The 24,242-nt window shown below is 35.3% G+C and overlaps 1 protein-coding gene across 5 annotated transcripts in view; it reads right to left on the bottom strand.

Moving 5' to 3' along the window:
- The window catches only part of CCDC18 (coiled-coil domain containing 18), a 27,243-nt gene extending 3,024 nt beyond the window's left edge, over nt 1–24,219 (bottom strand). For 3 of the 5 annotated variants that reach the window (XR_005822158.1, XM_040565839.1, XM_040565841.1), the window contains exons 1-26: nt 24,092–24,219; nt 23,435–23,577; nt 23,102–23,252; nt 22,693–22,860; nt 21,520–21,629; nt 20,485–20,613; nt 19,309–19,405; nt 18,405–18,526; nt 16,527–16,836; nt 15,088–15,188; nt 14,824–14,981; nt 13,931–14,151; nt 13,057–13,167; nt 12,061–12,192; nt 11,198–11,332; nt 10,544–10,621; nt 9,603–9,719; nt 8,953–9,120; nt 8,348–8,490; nt 7,566–7,729; nt 6,562–6,775; nt 5,880–5,979; nt 4,669–4,785; nt 4,121–4,264; nt 2,471–2,674; nt 1,168–1,305 (exon numbers count right to left, since the gene is read on the bottom strand). Coding sequence is in view for 4 of the 5 variants with exons in the window: in XM_040565839.1 (XP_040421773.1) it covers nt 1,168–1,305; nt 2,471–2,674; nt 4,121–4,264; nt 4,669–4,785; nt 5,880–5,979; nt 6,562–6,775; nt 7,566–7,729; nt 8,348–8,490; nt 8,953–9,120; nt 9,603–9,719; nt 10,544–10,621; nt 11,198–11,332; nt 12,061–12,192; nt 13,057–13,167; nt 13,931–14,151; nt 14,824–14,981; nt 15,088–15,188; nt 16,527–16,836; nt 18,405–18,526; nt 19,309–19,405; nt 20,485–20,613; nt 21,520–21,629; nt 22,693–22,860; nt 23,102–23,252; nt 23,435–23,562 (3,660 nt within the window). In the remaining variant the exon portion in view is untranslated. Of the gene's footprint in view, nt 1–1,167; nt 1,306–2,470; nt 2,675–4,120; nt 4,265–4,668; nt 4,786–5,879; nt 5,980–6,561; nt 6,776–7,565; nt 7,730–8,347; nt 8,491–8,952; nt 9,121–9,602; nt 9,720–10,543; nt 10,622–11,197; nt 11,333–12,060; nt 12,193–13,056; nt 13,168–13,930; nt 14,152–14,823; nt 14,982–15,087; nt 15,189–16,526; nt 16,837–18,404; nt 18,527–19,308; nt 19,406–20,484; nt 20,614–21,519; nt 21,630–21,772; nt 21,962–22,692; nt 22,861–23,101; nt 23,253–23,434; nt 23,578–23,813; nt 23,937–24,091 lie in introns of those variants that run through there. The other 2 variants (XM_040565840.1, XM_040565842.1) reach the window with 2 other exon arrangements.
- Nucleotides 24,220–24,242: the final 23 nt, after the last annotated feature.

Below are 24,242 nucleotides of genomic sequence, written 5' to 3'. Positions count from 1 at the left end.
CTGTAACAGGCAGGAAAAGTTGTGTATTAAGAATGAGAGAGGCTATAACCATCCCTCTTAACACCCACCCCCACCGCTTTCCCCAGATACATTAGTAATTGACATTTTAGAACTTGCACAAAGGTAGAAGATTGGTCAGTGAGTCTGCCATAAACATCACTGAAGTAGAAAGATTTCTCTTACATGATATTATGACAGACACCATTTTCAAACACAGAAGCAACCACATAATATTCTGAATGGAGCTAGAACCTCTGTAATGTACTCATTTTTTATACAGAATGTTTCTTAAAAAAAAAAAAAGAACATTTCCCAGCATAAATGGTAAACAGTAGAGAGAATCTCATTAGAGTTATGAGCTTCATAGACTATTTATCTTACATCTTTGGATTGCCATTTTTCTTCTGACTTTTATTTTTGCAACTTTAATCTGGTGTAGAATTTTGTCCAGGTGTACTTCTTTGAGAAAGACACAACATTATCACAAGAAACTATCCTTGATTGCATTTATATCATTCTCACTGAGAGTCTGAAGAGTCCAGTAATACACTGGATTCATTCTTTTAGGACTTAGCCATTTCATGACATGAGGATAATCCCTGCATATATGAATTTATTTTTGATTAAATGTGGATCTTATATTTTTAGAAGGTAACTCCATACACAACTAGATACTTCCTCAAGGATCTGGTACCTTTGAAATCTAGTTGATGCATAAAAACCCAGAAGCCATAAATGGCCTTTGAGGCTCCTACCTTCTCCCTGTCCAAATAAAAGTGGTTGATTGAAAGCAGTTCTGACTAAGCCTATCGGCTACTGCTTCAAAAGAAGGTGTATGTGTATTCTTTTAACAGACTACTTTTTTTGTCTGGGAAGGAAGCGTTTAGTCAGCATTTGTTCAGGCACTAGGTAGGAGATCCTTTCTTGTCCAGTCCTTGACTGTTCTAAATCATCTCCTTTAACAGAAGGTGGAAGAACTGACACTGCTTCAATCTGCAGTGAAAGAACCTTCATATCCAGGTGGGACACAGCCAAGCCCCCATGCTCGAGAACACAGATCAAATACCTTCAGTGACAGAAGACTTCTCGGATGTCTTATTCCGAGACAAGGAATAACAAAGACAACATAATCAAAATGGCAGGAGCAATTTCAGTTCTAGCACTTACCTCTCTCTGACAAGCATCTTTTAATGAACATATTTCTGCAGAAAGCCTGTTTATCTCAGATTGCATTTGTACTTCTAGTTGAGCTTCACGAACTTGGGCAGCACCCAGTTCTTCTGCCAAACGGTTTGCACGAGATTCCTGAAAGACAGTAAGAGATACTATAAATCATGCCTGTACCTGAAAAACACTGTAAACACAAAACATTATTTCCACCTGAAAAAAAATCACAGGACGTAAGTGAATCAGTTTCTCTGTTTTCTGCAAAGAAACACAATGAGGTTACCCATTTCCTTCTTTCTTCGTATGGAATCAACATTAGGACAAGGCCTAGAACATGGTAGTCATCAAGGTGCTGCTACCTTCTTGTTTAGCTCATAAGCCAAACATAAGCCTACTCAATAACACTGGCAGAGTCATACTCCTTTAAGTAAGAGGGAGTTTGCTTGCCATTAACGTAGTTACACAGGTCAAGCAAGAAACTTCAGAATCTAGAATGTTTTCTAGAGATTGCACAAACAGGAAATGATTACCTGAGATAGATGGTAATGAAGTTGCTTTCATAAATTATTTTTTAAAAAAATCTCTGAATGAGAACACTCTTCCAAAGCTTAGACAGGACCACATAGCTGCAGCACTATGTTTCTAGATATTGAAAACTGGCAAAGACAAAAGTACACTTTCACAAATGAATGCTCCCTCCTAACCTACAATGTTCTCTCATTTTCTTTCTAATTTTCTTTTTTCATAACTGGTGTTACAGGAGGAGTAGCTGTCTTCAAAGGAAAACAGGAACTGCAGTTGGGTCTGACCTGTGTACTAGAAAGAGGAAAGACAATGGGCAGACAGCTACTGTGTGAGTTCTGATTTAGTCTAGTTCCTTGCAGATATTTAGTTATGGAAATATACCAGCTATTTCCCCTTTCTGTTCCCTATACCAAAGGAAATACCACTTTTTGGTGAAAAGCTTGGTTAACTCTGGTAAGTAATAACAAAAAACACTGGCAGCGATTTCATTTTTAAATCTGGGCATTTCTTCTGTCCATTATTACCTAGAAAAAAAATGAAATTTTCTCTTTTCAGAACTGAAAAGAAGGAAGCTACTAATTACTGTGAAATGCAAGGGAAAACAGAATTTGGACACTCCCACAGAGTGGGAGTTCAAAACAGAACTACAATATGCATATTACAAACTTTAAGCCCTAAACAAATGCATCCTTTCCAAAAAAAAAAAAAGTTTTTTAATACCTAATTCTACTACTACTGAATGTATATTCTGAGTTGAAATGTTGAAACATTCAGTCACCTTTTCTTGGGACAGATAGTTTAGTTCTTCCAATTCATGCGAGAGCCTGTCTGCTTCTCTTTGGGCCTGAACTAACATTCGACGAGTCTCCACCAATTCTGAGTGAGTGTGCTGCAGCTGTTCTCGTTCTAGCTTCAATTGCTGACCCAAATCTAATGCTTCTTTGTACTGGTCTCCAATGCAATTCCCCTGTTTTTTCACTGTCTGTAACAGGTAAACAACAACAGATCTCAAAAGAAAAAACAAACAAATAAAAAATCCCAAAACATTCTGCATTCATTCTTTTCTTTCAAAAGGGGAAAAACCAGCAGCAAGGAAAGAAAAAATACCACCAAGCCAAACTCCCATCAAACACAAAGTCCCAAAACCATAACATTTGTATCAATATAAAAATAATATAAATATATAGACTCTATAAATATAATAGACTCTAAAAGACCGCAGATCTGTCATCTAAGTTCTGTGTCATGTCATAGCAGCCAACACAGATATTTAAAAGGAAGACGTAACAAAACTTGTTGATTTATATACATTAACACATTCATAAAAAGCTTATTTTAACACCTATTCATTAGCATCTCATATATGTCTGAACACAAGTATTTGTATAATTCATAAAGTTAGCTATTTTCTATTTCATCTGTATGCTTCAACTCACTGTACAAAAAAGAAAACCACCACCACACCTCTTGAGCTCCTAAGAGCACACTAGCTCTCAGTACTCCTCTGATGCAATTATTTCCACAAGATAAATATTTCACAGAATCACAGAATCATCTAGGTTGGAAGAGACCTCCAAGATCACAGAGTCCAACCTCTGACCTAACACTAACAAGTCCTCCACTAAACCATATCACTAAGCTCTACATCTAAATATTTAAGACACAAGAAGCTCTCATCACACAGTATCATTGATACAGAATGAGTCCAGAGGAGGGCCACACCAAGATGAGCACCTCTTCTATGGGGACAGGCTGAGAGAGCTGGGGTTGTTCAGCCTAGAGAAGAGAAGGCTCTGCAGAGACCTTATAGTGGCTTTCCAGTGCCTAAAGGGGGCCTGCAGGAAAGCTGGGGAAGGACTCTTTGTCAGGGGATGTAGTGATAGGACAAGGAGTAATGACTTTAAATTAAAACAAGGTAGATTTAGATCAGATATTAGGATGAACAATGATCAATTGTTTATTTAATTTCAAGGAAGACCATCTCCATAGCCAAAGCATCAGATTACTGAAGATGATCAATATTTTAATTTCTTCACAAAACAGACAAGAGTCTGCCAATAAATTTCTAACTTCTAAATCATTAAACTGGTTTAATTTTAGGGCATTAAGATCCAGCAAAAATCAGGATATACAATACAATTATATGGGGAGAAGTAATGACACTTATTCTAAAGAGACACCGTACAGTTCTTTCTAGGCAGTTACAGTAATGGCGTTAAAAATTTGACAATTTGTTTTAAATGAACTCTACTTAAGAATTTAAGTAGATAACTCCACAGTATTTGCAAGCTTTTATCTTTAGGGAGAAGGCTGTTTTACTTGCATTGTTTATTAAACAATCACATGGGCCTAAGTACTAAAAATTGTGCAGTACGTTGTCAGTAACAGTTACTAAGGGAAGGGGATTGAAATCCAAGGAGCATTTCACCTTCTCAAGAGCTTCTAGGCTCTGTTGCTTTCTTTCAATTTTCTTCTTCAGCTGATTTATTTCTTGATCTCTTTGGAGTATTTCAAACTCCTTTTCACAAAGCTCATCTTTAGAATGCTGGAGTTTGTTCTCTAAGCTCTCAATCTGAACAGAAAATGCAATAATATCAGGCCATTTATTTTAATGAAATCAGAACAATTAAGAAAACCTTACAAACACTGCCAATATTAATACTGACTTTGGGATCCCTTGCTAATTTTTGATTTTATTTTGCTAATGTTTTCCTATATTAGAAGAGCGGTTTGGGAATTATCATATTAAGTAGAAAGACACATTTTCATTTTTGCACTGTCATATCCCTGTAATAGTTTTAATTGTCAAATAAAATAGTTTTGCTAGTATATTAAGGTATTCTTTCCTTCCCTACAATACAGCACCAGTATTCTCTTCCAGGTTAAAGCTGGCCAGCTTTTGTGTTCCAGAACCAGACATTCTTATATAATCATTTGCCCTTTGCTAGGGAAACTGTGTTTTAAAGCAAGAATTACCTGTTTATTGCATTCCTTAACTTCTAACTCAGATTTCTCTAAATTGCTCTCTAATTGAATTATTTGTTGTTCCATTTCTCCCCTATGCTCACGAACTGTCATATCCAACTGTGTAATCTAGATATAAAACAGGAAAAAAGGAGACATTATTTTGAACTACTATGCAGAATTTAAGCAGCAACATTACAAAATATGATAGCAAAAGGAATTAAACTAAACTCTTGTAGTCTCAGAAATATTCTTCCAAGCAGTCAAAATAAAAATGCACCCTAGCTACCTCATTTGAAAACCAGGGGCAAAACACAAAGAGCAAAGTGGAAAATTGGGGGAAAAAAAAAGTCCCTAACAGAACACATTTGGTCATCAGATACACAGAATACAAACCAAGTTTAATGTAATTCAGTTTAATCTGAATTTAATTAGTAGTTCATTATACTTGTCCATCATGTTAGAAAGTGCCAATTTTTGCCAAAGCAAGATACATAAGTTAATTCTGTCGCTTTGGTGAACTCCCAGAGCAGCTCACAGGGTGCTGTGACAAGAATATACTGGAAGATCTGACCTCGTTACAGTCTCAGTTCCTTCTACAGATGTATTTTTTTTGCACCTCAAATATTCTTGGATACACAAGCTGTTAATTCTTGCAGGAAGTAGCAATTAGAAGGCTACGGGCTAATTGTAAGTGACAAAATAATAGCTTTTCCACAAGGAGTACCAAATGCTGAAGCCAAATCAAAAGACTGAAAATATTTCATGTGAGATACAGAAATTTCTTCACAGTAAATATGCTGTTTTATATTTAGAGATTGCTTTAGATCTAATTAAATATGATCCAGTGAAAACCAGGAAAGGAATCTATCATCTCAAGGCACACTTCAGTGCAGATCTTTCCTCCCTTTTATCAAAAATCAATATGTCAACAGTTGTCCTGCAACTTTATTACTAAAAGAATTATGGGATGGGTTTACATGAGGCTTCTGTTCTATGAAAATAATAGTTTGTGCCCCTTTAGGGGAGCACAACCTGATCTTTCCTGTTGCCATAAGGCTTCAGGAAGATACAGCAAGTTTTATAGTCAATACTATGGCTAGCTTAGCAGTACAGTTTGGAATGATATGTTAACACAATTAAATCTAGTATATTTTTCATAAAGTATCTTAATACTACATAATAGGAACAGCTGTCAGTAACGTACTTAAAAACGATCTAACCTGAGCTGCTCTTTGTTTCAGTTCCCAATTCCTTTCTTTCAGTGCTTGGTCCATGTCAAGCAGCTCTTGCTTTTTGTCTTCAATTTCTCCCTTGCAATACCTGAAATTCACATACGTTTAACTGCTTAATGCACATTCAATTGCTTAGCTTCAAGCAATTGAATTTCAGCTGGAAAAACATCACATCTATTGCTTAAAGCCAGGTTACTTTAAAGTGTGAATCTACTGATTGGAAAGACAAACCCAAATAGAGTAATTGTGATAGTTTCCTTGTGGAGATCTCCCAATAACTTCATTATTCAATGTATTTAACTGGTTATCAGGACAACATATTGTTGAAAAAAAATAGTAAATAAAGGTATCACTAATTTATGGTCAGAATGTAAAATTGAAAATTTCCCTATAAAAGAAATTTATACCTCTTACTATCATTTCCACAGATTTGGGATTCAAAAAAAATCTAAACAGATTTTAAAACAGTTTGCAAAAAAGAACTCAGCACCACTTAGAAATTACGAGTGAGCTGAGAAGCTACTGCACCATGTTATCCTACAGCCACAAACCACCTAATGATTACAGACAGCTGCTAAAAAGATTTTAAAAAGACCATCCAAACTACATGCTATTCCTAAGCAAACAATAATGTAACTGAGTTTTCGTGATAGAAAAGATAGCAGCTTACCTGAGCTCAGCTGTTAGATTCATGACAGCAACATGTTTCTCTTCTAGAAAGGACTGTGCGTTCTGTAATGCTTCTTGCAATTCCTGAACTTGTGTTAAAGTGATTTTTAATTCTTCATTGGCATTCTGTAATGCAGATTCTAGTTCTACTATTTTCTGTAATGCTTCCCTGTGGCAAGTCTCACTTTGAAGCAGCTTATCTTCTAAATCATTCACTGTTTTACAGACACACACACAAAACAAATCAAATCAAAGTGTTGAATCATCAGTAAGTCAGGCTCTTTATGAACACCATTGTCTATTAGCACTGGTAGCTGTAACCGATTTTCAGTATCACTATTTTTAGGAAAATCTAGAAAGACAATGAAATTATACAACCACCCATTCATGGCACTTAAGTCTTCACTGTTTTCTATTCAGTTCACAATCTATAATAGACTTGAAATTTGAGTATGCATCTAAAACATTTTGCCAATGAGAAAAGAGAGAGACAATATAGTAAATGAATATACACTGCTACAAAAAATGCTAACAGAATTGCTAGTAAGCCTCCAGTTTAAAAGAACGGTAAAAATAAATGGAAGAGGAGTGGTTAGAAAGTTTATTTCCACAAGCTCTTGTGTTTTTTTTTTCTTTTAAATTAGATGAATTTTCATGAATGGCATTACAACTTTGTTAAATTTGTGTGTCTTGTTTGATTACCATATTAAGGATCTGCATTGCCAGTTTACAGAGGCAAATCTGCTTAGTCATTTCACATAGGGTAAAGGTATACCCACAAAAAAGAGAATTTGCAGAAACCCCTTGAAAATAAGTCAGTGGCTTGTTTGTTTATCTTTAACTACAGAATTACCGACAAATTTAAAAATATGACTATGGAAAACCCTCAAAACTATCATATTCTGACTTGCTTGTACTTAATAATAAAAAGGGAAAATATCAAACCTAATACACAGAGAAACAGCGTGATTAAAGGAAGCCTGGAAAACAAAATAGCTAAATTACCCTCATTTGTCTTTTCATTGAGCTCTGATTGTGCTTCTTTCAAAGTGACATCCAATTGATTTATTTGCATTGCTTTGTCTTCAGCATCTCGTTTTAATTGTACTACTTCTTTTTCCATAACAGTAAGTTCATTCTTGTACTGATCCATCTCCAACTTAATTTGCCTAAATAAAAGATGCAGCCAGAACAAAATGAACCTTGTAATAACAAAAGCAGCAAATCTACATCCTTACATGCTCTGAAAAGACAGATGCTTTCATGAATAGTGAATAATATCATTGAATCTAGTGGAATTCTGTTAGCAGATCGGCCACAAATACACAGCAGATCCTGTCAAGTTCAGTTGAAGCAATAAAGTTAAAGGAAGTTTGTTAGGAAAAGAAGATCTTACAGAAGTAGAATTATCATTATTCCCATCAATTATGTGAGTAACTGTGACATTCATAGGAACAACAAGAAGTCATGTAAAGTAGGTTTTTCTTTCAACAAGAAGACATTCTTAAAGACTACCAAGCCCTCCTCAAAGTACAAACAATTTGATATATTTATGAATTGAATTGTATTATGAAGTGCCATTTGCAGACTAAATAGGTTGCCTGTACACATATTAATTCCATTTGAAGTCTGTTCCAGAACCTCATGCCTCTGCTAGTTAGAAACTTTCTAAATTCCCATCTATTACCCAGAGACTGAACGGTGTAATTACATAGCTGAATACCATTTCAGAGCAAACATCGTTACATCTATATGCAGAATATTCCTCCCAGTTATTCTAAACCTACCTGATTATGCTGTTAAGTTCATCTACCTTCATTCTGTTTAAATCTGCTTCCTGAGAAGCTAGACAAAACTTCTGTTCTACCTTTCTCAACTCATCTTCTGCACGCGCTTTCTGTTTCTGAAGTTCTTGTTCCAAAGTAGATACCTATTTAAAATTGTATTTAAATATATATATATTACTTTTAAACTATGTAACAAAGAAAAATACATCCTTGTCTTGTAATTCACACACTTTTAATACAACAGGTATCTCTATAGTCTAAAATTGTATATAGTTTAAGACTACAACTGCAGTCACATCTGGAAGACAAATGTTTTTGAGTAAGTGTAACTAGGTTCAACTTTTGAATTTCAATACACCTCACCTTAACTGAAGTCTAGGGCTTGATTCTCCAAGTACTTAGCCACAAAAATACAAGAGTTTTTGATAGCAAAGAGCTTGCTTTAATACAAAACAAACTGTAATTCCTTTATTTTAGATATATCTAAATTAACAACTATCACCTCAGTTATCAGATAAACATTCAGATTCTAAAGTTGTTACAAAAATGCATATAAAAGAATTTAAACAACTGTCCTTACATAGACTCTTTTCGTGGTACTGTACCTGTTTTTCAAGCTTAATTTGATTATCTTCCAGTTCCCCATTTCTAATAGTTTCTTGCTGCAACATTTGCTGCTGATGATGCAAGGTTTGTTGCAGAAGAATATTTTGTTCACTTGTGTCCTGAAGATCATGACCTTTCAGTTTTATTTCCTTTTGTAAATAAAAAACCTGAAAATACATTTACTTTCCATTACAGTAAAACATTTTTAATGTATTTTTATTACATTTTTTCATGTAACAGTGAGAAGCATGATAAAAACTCAGTGGCTTGAAGTAGAAGTTTTCTTATCCCCAGGACTTCTTCCCCATTGAGATACTTGTGACACAAATCAACTATGGACATGTAACTTTATATTGCAATAACATGCTCTCCATTCTTTATGACAATGATTTCTTTAATCCTGATTCTGTTACTTCTTTAAACAACTCATTTCTATTGGTATTCCTTTTTCCTAGTTTTATCCAACATTTCTTAGTTATGCTTTTCTCCTTTACCCTCACAAAGTGTACAGTATTTGTCCCCAGCTAAATTCCTCACCACAATTCATGCTGCAAAGGCTTTGTTTCGTATTTCACAAGCTTTTATATTAAACACATCAGAACAACAGCTTCCTCTGCAATACGGAAGAACCACTAAAATAAATTATTACCTCTTCAGACTTCTTTTTGAGCTGATTTTCAAACATCTCCTTATTTTCTTCCGACTGACTCAAATACAGTGCAAGTTCTTCCTTACATATATCTAGTGCTGACTCAAGTTGTTTCACCTAGTTGAATGTAAAAATTACTTCAAATTAGCTATTTTTTGTTAACTAGCTAGTAGTCCAAAAAATGTTGAAAATATATAGCTTTTCAGACATCTTATGCAAAGATATTTTAATCTAAGAGCGTTAAAACAGACGTGAAAGATTATAAGCTTCAAAGAACTGAAATAACATTCAGAAATGTAAGAGATCAGGCGTCCTAATTTTAAGTCTCTGGAAAACAACCCAAATACTAGAAAGACACTCAAAAAAGAAAACTGATCCAACACAAATTCAGAGAACATGCTACCAGCTATGTCACAAGTATCTTCTCCTGGTAGTATCCTGAAGATCTAATACTGCCTGAAACCTGACTGTGTTAAGTCACCACATGATAATGTCTAGTAAAACCATTGCAATTATTGCATGGAAAATACCAAGCAAACATTAAGAAGTACAGATGGTTTTGTTTTTTGTTTTAATAGATGACCAATATTATGATATCATATGTCTAAACTATACCTAGAGCAAAAACGTATGAAATATTACCTTTGTTAGGCAACCTCTTGCTTTCAAAGTACAAGTACAAATCTGCCCTATTTGTAACTACAGTAATTTAATAAGGCAATTATGCATTGCATAATCTCTTGTGGCAGACTTCAGCATAGCTTTTATTAAAAAAAATAAAAGTAGTGGGAATACTTCAGTCTAACAATTTCTGAAATATTTGTGCGAGATATTTCTGTAAAACAGCCTCAACGTAGTTTGTCCACAGAGGATAAGAAAAGAAGACATCACTATTGCAAACTTTAAAACTATTAAACGAAAATTACAGAGAGTTTACTAACTTTGATTGTTTGTTCAGTTAACCGACTCTGCAGTATCTTCAGTCCCTCATCTTTCTTGATGTTTTGTTTTTTCATTTCCTGCTTAAGCATTTTTTTCCAAAAAAAAAAAAAAAGTAAATATAGTGGCAGTGATAAAAGTATAGCTACTAAGAATTCATACTAGGAATCAGGGGAAAAAATAGATCATTGTACATGTATGTATACAGCTTGCATACTGTATTTGTGTATATCATACTTCAAAGAGAATTTGGTTCCTAAGAAGTGTCCCTTCATATTCTGCAGCAAAAGGAATTATTAAAAGGAACGTGGATTGCCATAGTAGAACATTCTTGTTTTTCCATCTAGTCCAGAATAAATGCAGTAGTTCTTTATCCAGACCTCTTTTCCTTAATTAAAGCAAGAAGCCCAAGGGGCAAACCAGAGGTATAAACAGACTGCTGAGATGGTAAACAACAAGGGGTCATGAAAGTTCACACACTTTAGAGTAGTATGGGGAGTACACTAGATTCAATCAATGACTCAAACTAAAATTAAGAAGGAAGCAAAGACATTATCTTTCATTTTCTCCAGTTTTTCCACGTGTCCATGGATGTCCTTTTCATTATTAGCCACTTGCTTGATTTGTATTTAAAGAAAGTCAAAAGCCAACCTTACCTCTCTGCTCTCTATCAGTAGCTCATCCAATGATGCAATGTGATGCTGTTTATGTATAACATCTTGTTGCAAAACAGATATTGTCTTTTCTTGTTGTACAAGTTGTTGATGTTTCTTGTCTAGCTGTGTCTGAAGCTGTCCATAAGTAGTTAACGGTTTACTACTTTAACAAGCTTTTTCAGAAAACTTATACATCTAAATATGTAATTCAATTTTATTCACCCACCACTAAGAATGAGAAGTAACTAGATTTCTGCCATCGACAGTGTTGCACAATATTAAATATAACAAGAAATCCCCATTCCTTGTTAGTTTAAAGCAACAGGAGAAACAAGAGAATAAGAATATAATTGCCTGTTGTCAGCCAAAGCACTAAGACACTCATACATTCTTTACTAAAAGGTAACAAGTTTCTTTAACAGCTAGAAATAGCCAAGGTTATATTTCTAATGACATAGAGCAACCGAATTCCTCTACAAAGAATGAAAAATCCCACTGACAGTTCTTCCTGAATACAGATGCTCATAAGGTTGGCAGAGGTTCAGCAAGCAAGAGTACTCTTAGAAGCTGCAATTCTACCTTTTCTTTTTGTACTAAGTGTTTGGAGCAAAGACCGACAGTATTCTTAAGCCTGCATTTCTGTTCAATTGAGCAGAAAAGATATTTATGTCTCAGACAGAAGTCATGAGATTGTGTAGCATTAGACATACAATTAACTAAAAATCAGGAAACGTAGGAATAAGATAATATACATTTTTAATTGTGTCTGTCTCAGAACTACTGAAAAAAATGAAGAAATTAACATAGGAAATAAGTTGTCACATCTATCATGCATACATACTAGCACACAAAGAAAGTCTTACTAGTTCTATCTGTTTCTCCATCTCTCTGTGCTGCTCAAGATGAACCAATTTTGCTTTTTCAAAAGCAGAAGTTATTTGCTCATGTTCTTCACTGACAGTTGTTTCCAACTCACGAATGCGGCTATTTTTTCCCTGGAAAATGGCAACAGCAAGAAGGACTTAATAAAAATAGCTAGCTCTGATATTAGTTGTTATTTGATGATCAAGTTCCCAGATTTTACAAACACCACAGAAAATGCTAAAGTTATACAAAGTATGTCTCCTCTGAAAGGATGTCACACCTATAATAAAGGTGTAGCACGCCACTGCAGCCACTATACAGAGATGGGGTGTCTGCTAAGGTCAACCAACTACCAGCCAGTGGAGGAAGGAACATCTGATAGGAAAAAAAAAATGGACAGATGCAATCTCTTAAAATATATGTTTCCATTGAAAAGGAACACAAATTCTTTTCTTTGCTAGCAACTTTTGATTCCTCCCCAAAACTAAAAATATTTATATAACAATACCAGAACTTGAAGACACAGTGCTCCAAGTTTTAGATCACCTTCTTCAAAAGTTAACATCTACAAGACATTTTTATTCACAGGTTCACATTCAAGTAATTTTATTAAGCAGGTATTAAAAAGAAATTTAGAGAACAAGCTCAATGCTTTTTTTTTTTAATAGTATGGATGAAATGATGATCTCACCAAAACAAATGGTAGTGCTGCAGTTCATTTTAACAGGGCTAGATTTTCATTATGTATGTTATCAAAGGGAAACAGTATCATGTCCATTAACAACTTACCATACTCAAAAGCAAGGAAAAAAACATGTTTTATTTAAAGTTTTTTTTTCTTTTTAAACTATGCCATCTAAAAACCATGCAGATTGCCTAGCAGACCTGGAAGTCTATCCACATTGAATATATGGAATAATAACACTTTAATTTAAACTTTGATCTTCATTTACGTCGTTTTACACAGACATTGTTTCTCACCATGAACATCTTACCATAAGTTCCTGTTCCAACACCGTATTTCTTGCTGCAGCAGCAGAATAAGCAACAGCCTTTTCTTCCAATTGTTTCTCAAGTGCCGAAAGTTGAGAAGATTTCTTTACTATCTGGAATTAAATATGGAAAAAAAAAAACAGAGGTGAAGACAACCATTTCCGGTTTATTCAAGTATATTATATGCTTTCTTATTGCCAATTCTGTAGTAGCTACTTGTATTCATTAATAATTTTTATGAATAATGTATTTATTTCTGTAAGCTCTATTAATCTTTATTCATCACAGAGAAGAATTCAGGACAATTTAATGCATCCTATCTGTGATAATTCAGTGCCACGCACTGTAATTAGTTACCACAAATTTATAATATTTATGGTCATTATTAGGAAATATCACAAAATCAAATTATGCTGGAACGAATGCATTAGCACCAGAATGTAAATATTAACATTTATTCAGAGAAGAGCTAGCTGAAGGTTGATTTCTTTCCTGATGTTAATCTCTGGCAACTGTATTGCAATTTAATGAGGAAAAATACTTAGATGTTGAAAGAACAGTTACCTTCTTAATATTCCACATTAATTCAGCCATTCCAAAGCAACAAGACCATGCACATTTTCCACATAATAAATCAAGCTAGCCCACTAAGAACATCAGTTTTAAAACTAGATATTTCTGACAAAGACAAATTGAGGCTTCTGTCTTAAAGTTTTCCCACTTACTCATAAGTTTATTTCCAATTTCTCTCTAAATATGCCAAACTTTCAAATTAAGATGACAACTGCAGTTTTTCCATAATGATTGTCTTAACTGTCTCTGATGACTGAACTAAGCAAAGTGTGATACATTTTTTCAGCGCTGTTAGTAACTTACTTCTTGCTCTAAACTATTAGTTTTTGAAGCCTTTTCCAATAGCTCTTCTTGTATGATTTGAAGCTGACTGGCGCTCTGAGCCATGCTGGTCTTCAAAAAAGAATTCTCATCATCAATTTTTGTCAGTTTAATACATAATTCTTCTATCTCTTTCTTGAATCTTTGCCTCTCCTTTTCAAATTGTTTACTGATAAGTTCCAACTGTTGACACTTCTTCCTCTCTCAAAGTAGAAAAAATAATTTGAGATTATTTTTATAAGAGAACATACAAAGCAGCACTCACACAGGTAATCATACAGTCCAAAGAGGAGAAACAATTTAATGACAGAATATTAAACCAACACAGACAAGACTGTTTAATTTTTCTCTGTAACTGAATTATTGTTAGCTGCAACTCACAGGAGAACAAAAACAAAAAAGAACACCACCTTCCCCCTACCCCCCCACACACATCATTATGTGGGTGTTCTGAAGTTATTTCACGGAGCAATCCTAACAGTAATTGCAGAGGCCATTGCAGAAATTCTGTAACAACAGGACGCAAACAAAAGAATCAAAAAAAAAAAAAAAGAGGTACTAACTAGCATAACCTGCAAAAAGAAAAAAAAATGTGGTTCCATTTCAACACAATTTGTAGCTTGCATATTGCTGCACAAGTAACTTAACTAGCTATAAAAAGAATATTGGGCCTAGAGAACGTGACAATTTCCAGAACTCCTAAGTGACAAATGCTCCCCATTCAACACAAGCACATCTGTTAGCTAAAAGATGTATTATACACACACACTAAAACCAATTTGAACCCCACCAAAAAAAAAAAAAAAAAAAAAACAACACTTCCTCTGTTCTGTGAATTAATCAAACAAAACTGTGCAGCTTTTTTGCAAGCTTACCTCCTTGATCTCTAATCAATTTGACAGGCTCTGTTTCCAGGCCACATAACCTGCTCTTTTCTTGTCTTTCATTATCATCCAAAAGATGTTCAATAGTATGGACAGTTAAGTCAGAGTGAGGCTTTCGAATTTCTGCTTCCTTCATTGCCAGTTCAATGCTATTATAAAGAAAGAGATAATTATTTAATATTATTTGTACAGGCTAGTTCTAGTACCACCTAAATATCTGCCTCTTGTCGTAATTCAATAACCGGGAAGTTATACCTTAAGTCTGCAATCAAAGGTTTACGTGATTCACAAGATTCAGAGGCAGTCTCTTTTGTAGATGAACAGGATAGCTGATGTTTCAAGTGGTGCCATTTAAACTAAAAGTTAAAGGAAAAATAAAATCAACGCGAAATTGACTTTTTATTGCCTAACAGTATGACTAATTCATATATGATACTAGTATATAATTTTAAGACATGCCAAGATATCAAAAGTTTGGGTAACTTGATCTTTAAAATTATTCTCCTAAGTGCTTGCGGAGCACTGCAGGTTCATCTCATGTTGGAGGAAATTATAGGCATTAAGGCCCTCGTTCCTTTATATATCTCTGTACAGGCATAGAACCACAAGTGTTTTTACCATGAAAAATTAGATACATGGACATACTATCAGAAATTCTACTTTTTGAACTTTCCACATTTTACTTCCTTTCAGATTTCAGCAATTGCATTTAATACCATTTTTTCACCCTCAGGTTAGAGGGCTTCTGAATATTCCATTGAATTACCAGAATAATCCCTCATTTTTCCAGAAAATGAAAATACATTTTCCAAATAAGGTCATGAAACAACTTTTGAGGATCATCCAAATAAATGTCTATGGTCACAACAGCCCAAAGCATCACATTTTATACAAAGTTACTATATTCTCTTGGGCAGGAGTCACTTTGGCCATACAGAAAGAATACTTTTGATTTTGTTTTCATTATAGCTATTCACATTCATATTTCAAAAATAAAGAGATCTGATGCAATCTGTACTCCTGACCTTGCATGTTTCTCTCTAGTCCTGTCCAGCTTCCAAAGCAGTTCCTCCACAGCAACCCCCGTCAGTTCACAACTTTTTTTTATTTGTTTTGTTTTTTAAACAACACTCCCAAACACATTCGGTTTAGTCATAAACTTGACCAGTGCAAGATTTGGGCTCACAAGCCAGGGTTCATTGTGGTAAAACAAAAGTTCATTTGCAGTCAGGGAAGGTGTCCCTTCTCTTTCCAAGAAAAATAAGTTCCTAAAACATCTCTCCTGTTCTAATTTCTCCATTTTCAAGGTTATCTCAGACTGTGGCTGTGTGCCACAATGTGTCTGCCATTTGGGAAATGTCATACTGTTCAGCTGAGAATCTCAGCATCACATAACACGATATCGTATTTTGGAGAATACACCTTCATCTGAAGAATAAATACATAAGACAGAGGGAAAGAAAATGTAATTTTACATGCTTGCCAATTAATCAACTCCAAAGCATCTATTCATTGTTCTTGAATCAGAAGACAAAAATAAAATATTTAAACAAAGATAACATTTCTCCATGCATCTTGAAAACAATATTACACTCAGATTATTTCTCAGTAACTTCACAGAATTTCTATGTGACGTCAGTTAGAATTATTTAAGACACAAAACACAAACTAGAATGATGCATCAGTTACTGTACCTCTTCAGATGTACTTAAAGATAACTGGGAAATAATGGTTTCTAGCACATTGACCTCTTCCCTTGAATCCTCAATTTCCTGATGGCATAATTTCAAGCAGTTATGTTGCTGTGCAGTAAGCGCTTTCAGCTTTGTGTTTTCACTAATGAGAGCATTTTTCTCCTTAAGTATTGTTTCTTTTTCACTAAGTTCACTTTCAAGCTCAAGAATCTTCTGATTAGACTGACTCAGCACTGATACCATTTCAGCGTTCTTTGCTTCTAGAGTCTTAATTTCCTCTTTTGTGCTATGATTCTCTTTCCTTAATTTCCTAAAAAAAAAAGTACATCTGTTCAAAAGGGATAGCTCAATACAAAGATATAGATTAAGATTTTCTTTATTAAAAGTACCAGAAGAACACAACAAATATTGCTTTAGTAATTTCTTCCCTTTCAAGATCTAGAATGAGCACCACACAAAGGACAAAAAGTTGTCACTGTTTTATTAAGCTTTCACTCTTCGTAAGAACCACAATACAAACTGCTGTCAGCAAACTAAAGTAGAGAATAAACTATCTCTCTTTCTCAAGCAACTTAAAGTTTCAAGCAATGTCATGGGAGTCATTGGTAGGAAATAGATCAAGGTAGCTTTAAATGTGCTGAAGCCAAGGAAATTTAAGAACGGGGTAAAATAACTGTATAACTGTATCTAAGACAGAGGATGAAGGTAATATACTAAGACTGAGCTAATCTAGTACTCTGTTACAAGTAAACGCAAGGAGTACTATTTCTTCTCTATCTTCATATCCAAATGTACGGTGAGATAGTATTTTTAGCCCATCATAAATTACTCACTTTTTTTAAGTTACCTGTTGGTTTAGCAAACTGAATTAGCTCAAAGGTCTTGATGAGTGCCAAAATCAGCACAAATTAACAGGAAAGAAAAGGCAGTCTAGAGGAAAGGTCCTCATCAGCAACAGAAAGCTATTCAACAGGCTCAAGCTGGCATGAGGGTGCTCACACCATCCGCCATTGGCAACGTGGCCTAAAGAACAATTGTTAAGACAGGAATGAGTGTGGATAGCGTGAGCGAAAGGGATACCCAAAACTGTCTGAGGAAGTGTTTGTCTAAACCTAATAATGCTAAAAAGAGTAAAACAACTTACTATATCTAAACTAATTAGAGAATTACCAAAAGATTTGGAAACAAAGATGGATTCAGCTTGAAAAGAAACGTATAGGAAGCACAAAAGTTCGTAACAGTGGGAAAGGAGCTTGGAGTGGGAAAGAAACAGCAGTCAAACCTGTCTGGACACCAACAGAAGCTGCAGCCAGCATTAAAGCCTCCCTTCAGACCTGAGTGCAACCTCCCCATTGGATGCTGAGAAAAGCCTTCATTCTAGCTAGGGACTGACAAGATGGTGTGCAACAAGTAGGCACTCACACCTCACAGCGCAGGTGAATTCTTAGGGTGCTTTTTCACCAGCATGTATATTAGCAGACTGTAGGCAGCAGAACAGGTATACTACAAAAAAAGAACAGAACACCCACACCTCCCACAGAAACTGTGGGTGAGCAGGGCAACCCATGCTCCCAGAAAGCTGTAGAAGTGTTGTTTGTTTGTAACTGTGAATGTGTGGCAGCATGTGGGATTTGTTACAGAAGAGCGTTTAAAAATCTGTAGGTGTATGCTAATATTTTTTTAAAATGTGTCTAGTATTAGGATCAATATCAACAATACAACAGAGAAACCTTAAGTGTTCACGGATGCTGGTCCTGATCTGGTTTGAACTGTACAAATTGAGAAGCAGTTTACCGGTGACAGTTGAACATGAAATTTCTTCCCAAATAACTGTAACAGTAAAATAACTGTACAGAATTTTTTAAAAGCCTGTGTTACCTTAATTGCTCTTCTAGGATGTCGAGATCCTTCCTGTAACTGATACAATTTTCATTCAACTTCTCTTTTTCTTTTTCACAATTCATTAAATATTTTTCCAAGGCTTCTTTTTCAGCTTGAACCTTAAAAAGTAAGTTTTCATTACTGTGTAGCAATAGTCTAGTTTTGAAGGTCGAGAGGTGGGGTGGTTTTTTTTGTTATTGTATTTTAAGAAAAATACTATAAACACTATGCTGTTCGTTCTCTCCACGCACCCCCCATGTTAAGCATATAGATAATTCTGTTGTGAGTAAAACGAGAATAGCAGAAAACATTCCCTCACCTCCCCCCACCCCATCATTTGGGAAAGTGTGATGTCATTTTGTTTTAATATTTTAGGGCACATTTGAGGTTGGCAATCTCCTTCCAAAAGGAAAGGAAATCAAATCAAAATTCCCCATAAGACAACAGTCTGAAGCCTGTATAATTTCTCCTTCTGAAATTCAGGAAACATTTTGACCATTAGAACTGTGGGATATGATTTTTTTTTTTATCTCAGCTGTTCTCTAGCATGCATTTCATTGGACAGATTATAAAGATGGAGTCAAAACAATTCTTTAAAAAGGATTGTAAACCTTTAAAAAGACAAGATTCCCAGCTGCAGGCAAGAGACAAGAAATAGCGGCATTGTTAGGATACCTCAGGGACTTCAGGGATGAATAAGAACAACACTGTACAAAGTTTAAAACTGGATAAACTGGCGTTATCACCACCGACAGTTGCTTATCCCATCCCACCTCTCTTAGGACTTGGTCACCAACAAGCAGAAACAACTGATCCACCAGTGAACCCATAGCTGTTTGCTGCCCAGCAGACTAAAAGAAGGAAAATACTAAGAGTAGCAAAAACAAGTAAAGAAACCCACTTTTTCTAATTTTTCAATTATTTTCTCGTTATACTTTTTGAAAACTCTTGTCAGCTCCTCAGCATTCAACAAAGCTTCATTTCTTTGCTGTTCTGTTCTGCAAAGCAGCATACAAATTGAAAAAAAAAAGAGAGAATATCAGTGATTAGTTAACTCCTTCCTCCAGTTATAGGAAACAGAAGAAACAACCAAATTAACAACTTCAGGTAGTCTCCTTTCTCCTTCAAAATTCCCAAGCCCCTAGATAAAAAGTGTCACAAGGCATGAATACATTTTAAATGTGATTTTTGTATGGTAAATAAATTCCAATAATACTATGAACCTAAAAATAAACTTTTCTGATGCTGTTCAAAAAGCACTTGCTATTTAAATAATCCTCCTGTCCCCTTGCCAGGTCTGACAGGAACTGATCAAAGGATAAATTATTCTGGGGATACTAGAGAGATGACATCAATAAGTGAAGGAAACAGACTGGGGTGGTATCAGGTAAACAAGCATTCAAAGAAGCACCCCCCACTGCCAACTGTTTCACTATTTTTCCTGCTTTCATAGTGCCCTTTTCAATTGTACCATACATATAGATAAAATTAAAGATAACATAAAAAACAGCCTGATCTAGTGAAAGGTGTCCCTGCCCATAGCAGGGGGGTTGGAACTGGGTGATCTTTAAGGTCCCTTCCAACCCAAACCATTTTATGATTCTCTCAGATAAGTTGCATTTCTATTGTTTTCCCCACACCTACCCCCAAAACACAGCACTGAGTACTGTTAACTAGTTCTGTTCATCACAACATCATATACTTGAAACACAAAAAGCATATGATGTAGATTCTTGCAAGACAGAACCAAAAATAATTCAGGAAAAATACATTCTGGACGAATTTCAGCACTAAAGAACATCTACTGTGAAGGGAAAAAAAACATATGATAAACTGGATAAACAGCTAAGTTACATTTTAGTGTAATGGATCAGCTTGCAACTACCAGCAAGCTTCAAGACAAAAAAAGCTTACTTAAAACAGCCTTTAAAGAAAGGCCAATTTCCCCTTTTCTCTTTTAAAGTAATATTGCTAAAGCATAGAAATAATTTGATTCCATAAATTAAACATCTGCCAAAAGGAATAAACACTTAAGCATTACTATTTTATATTTAGTTTATTAAAATCACTTAGTCACCTTCTTCCTTGCTTGCTTTGTTCAATTAACTCCATTTTCAGATTTTTATAGTCCTTTTTATATCTGTGCAACATGCTTTCTCTTTCCATTATTGTTTTCTGGCTTTGCTCTAGTTTATCTTCTGCATCTCTGGCAAACAAACAAAGAGTGATTTAAAAACAGGAGTTTTTTCATAAAGAAACCTTTTAAAAAAATGAGGAAGGCAAGGAGTGGAAACTTTTCTGCACATGCTGTTTGACAAGAGCTAGTCAAACATACTGCAACTCTCAAAACTAGGTTTGGAACAACCCACAGCTTCCAGATGGACCATAAGACTCCCCAGCATTATGTTTGGAGTGATGTTCAAACACATCAGTAGGCATCAGGTGTCACAGCTGCCAATGACCTAGATGACTGGGGTTGTGTCATCTGAACACAGAAATCGCTATTTTTCTAGAAATATGTGACTGGCCAGCACATATACATGGTAAACAACACTAAGGTAAGGTAACTATTTTTACTCGTTTTGTGAAAATGTTTTTGTGAAAATGGACTTTTGAGGCATTATATGAATATTATATAGCATGAGGTTTTAAGATAAACTGACAACCAGGTGTGTCTTCCTGACATCCTCTGGACATTGATTACATTAGCTTTATTTGGTCATTTGTGTTGATTAATATAGTCATAAAGAAAGAATCCTTTGTGCTACATGGTACACAGTCACATTTGAAAATATGGATGCTTGTTTATTATAGAAGTTGTACAGTCATGTAGCATACAATCACTCTATTCAGTTATAAGTGCATTCATGTTCAGTGTAGATTGTGAACTGGTTTCTTTTCCCTTTACTATGTTTTTCCCTTTCTTGATGTGCATTCTCCATATAGGATGTATGCACAAAATAGAACACCTCCCTCCTCATATACATTGCTCTAAAAATGAAAGCTTCAAGCCCTACATTACATGACCCACAATGAAACAGTAATTATGTGATCCTAAAAAAAACAGATGCAACTAGAAAGCAGACCACAATAGCATTACGAAGTGCATTACCTTAGAATTTTATCTTGAGCTGAAACTTCTGCTTCCAGATTTACAATCCGTTCTTCTAACTTAGGAATGCTGACTAAACGTGTACCTAAAGTTGATTCAAGATAAAAAATCTGAAATACAAACATATTTAAGGCTTCATTAGTGCTTGCGTATATACCTTTAGATGAGACGCCTGCAAACTATCTGCCTACTGAATGACACAGTGCTCTTCACTTTGCAGTAGAAGATGCTTGTTCATATAACACAAACTGACCTCCAACTTTCTGCTCTTTTAGTATCCTTCCAGTCCCCTAGCACCATTCCAACTTGATATGCTGTCTAGCAGAGAGTGATTTCCTTACATGTTGATCTTGTCTCTGTCTTTTTCCCCAAAGGTTTATGTTCCTCTACTTGTTCTTTCCAGGCCAGACAAATATTTTGCTTATCTACTTATTTGCACTGCCTTGGAAATAGCAATTGTCAAACAAAAAGAATTAAGCATAGCTACATTTTATCAGTGTTACATATAAACAAAGAATAACAATTGCCCTAAAAAGTATATATACAAAGTGTATATTAAATCAGTATTGATTAACTACAATAATTCCTTCCAATTCATCTTCACTTTTTCAAAATAGCAATACGATTCAAACCCAAGACGTTATTTTTCATTTCCTAGACAAATTACTACTATGCATTATTACTCACATTAATATAGCTCAGAAAAATACAGTCACACAAACGTACAGTACTAAATACATCATTGAACTATTCTCTTATATAACTTATTCTTCTATCTCTTTATTAGCAAACTAAGATTTACAAAGTGAAGAGCAGGAAAGGCTTTTCCCCCCCTTGATTTATCTCCTTGTATAACAATTTGTCATTCCAACTTACTTGCATTCTATGACTTATTGGTTTTAAGATTAAATTTTGGAACATGAATAGATAAAATTAATAGATGTTCTGTTCATGGAGAAATAGATTCCAAACAATTCTGTTCCAAAATTATTGCTGAACTGTACTAAACAGTACTGTGACTATTAAAAAAATGTATAGAAGATTTAAACAAACTTTAAATATTAAAGTTGAATACAATAAACAAAACAACAAAAAAAAAACACATTAGAAGTCATGGTCCCTAGTGTTTTTGTTTGTTTGTTTTTGAAAGCAAATACATTTAAAGATACATACTCTTGTTTTTAACTGCATCAATTCCAAGTTCATTGCTTCAGTTCTATTCTTTAGGTAGTGGTTCTGAGAAGCTACAGATGCATTTTGCTCATGAAGATCATTCATCTTCTCCCTAAGACGTTCATTTTCTTCCACAGATTTATCATAAGTTATAGGTGTCAATTCAGACTAGACATAAAAAAAAATATATTTTTATCTCTACATATATGTGCATATGTCAGCAATATATACACCATTGGAATCTCTGCAGAACAAATATATGTATATCATATTATGTTTAAAGAGTGCTCTGTGATACAGCTACCCAAGGATAAAGTGTATGGAAGTTCTAAGAGCAAGAAAATTTCATAAACATAGAACATAAAACAAACAAAAGCAGTAAAAAAAACTTATCAAGTGCAATATTTACTTCAGATTTTCTTTGAAAATCCTGGCGAGATGTTCTACCAGCAATCTTCTTGCAGTTGGAAGAGCACTGATAGTTGCAATTAGGCTGAACAAGGTCCTCCAGGGTGAGGTCTGCAGTTTCATCAAAGCAGTTGTCAGAATATTCACTTGTACTAGTACCAGGGGGGAGAGTAAGAAGTTGTTACCGCACTTTTCGTTATTATTTTCAAGTTGCTCATAAAGAGTACTCAAGAGCAAAGCACTAAAGTAACTACTTGCAGTAATCTGCTACACTCAGTAAAACAGATTTACACTACAAGTGACAGGCCACTCTCATTCCCAAACACATTCATACCTGGAAAGCTCTTCCCCTAGACTTTGTAGACTTTTTTCAGTTCTCCTCAGCTGATCTCGTAACGACTGTACATTTGCAACCAGTTCTTCATCAGCACTTTCAGAACGAGTCCACACAGTACACTCCATTGGTACCACACTTGGCTAAGATATTAAAACACCATTAAATGTATGTGAATACTACTTGCAAATATATTCTATAGTTTTAAAGATAATTTAAAAATTTAAAATTTAAAAGAGAAAAGAAAAAAAATATTTCCAAATGTAAACACACATTTCACACACCACCTCTTCTTACATTCACTAGCACTAGATAAACATCACTCTGTACAAACGCAATGTTTAACTTATTGCCCTATTAAAGAAAAAATGTCCTGTACCTACTCATGAAGTAGGAGCAGCTTCGTGCATTTCTACTGAGGAAACCTGTGGACGAGCTGCTGCGGGCAGCACGGTGACAGACAGGCGCGACAGAAGGAGCCCGGGCACAGCCCCGCCGCCGCTGACGAACGGCTGGGAGATGCCCGTGCCACCCGCCCGCCGCAGCTCGCCGCCTGTCGCGACGATTTTTGAAAATTAATTCCGATCTCTTCTATAAAGAGATCTATAAAGAGATTCTATAAAGAGATTACCTTCTCCTGAGGTAAGGAAAACGTACCCGCGGGCGACAGGAGACCCCCAGAGGACGTGTGTCCGTGTGTCTGTCCGTCCGTCTGCGAGCTCCCCTCAGCCGCTCCGAGCCGCTTCGAGCCGCGCGGGCCGTTAGCACCGGCCCCGCCTCCCGCCTCCGCCTCCGCCTCCGCCTCCGC

This window comes from Cygnus olor, chromosome 8 (assembly GCF_009769625.2).
Source record: "Cygnus olor isolate bCygOlo1 chromosome 8, bCygOlo1.pri.v2, whole genome shotgun sequence".
NCBI lineage: Eukaryota > Metazoa > Chordata > Aves > Anseriformes > Anatidae > Cygnus > Cygnus olor.
The sequence above is the reverse complement of the archived record's forward strand: the minus strand, read 5'-3'. Positions and strand labels throughout refer to the sequence as shown.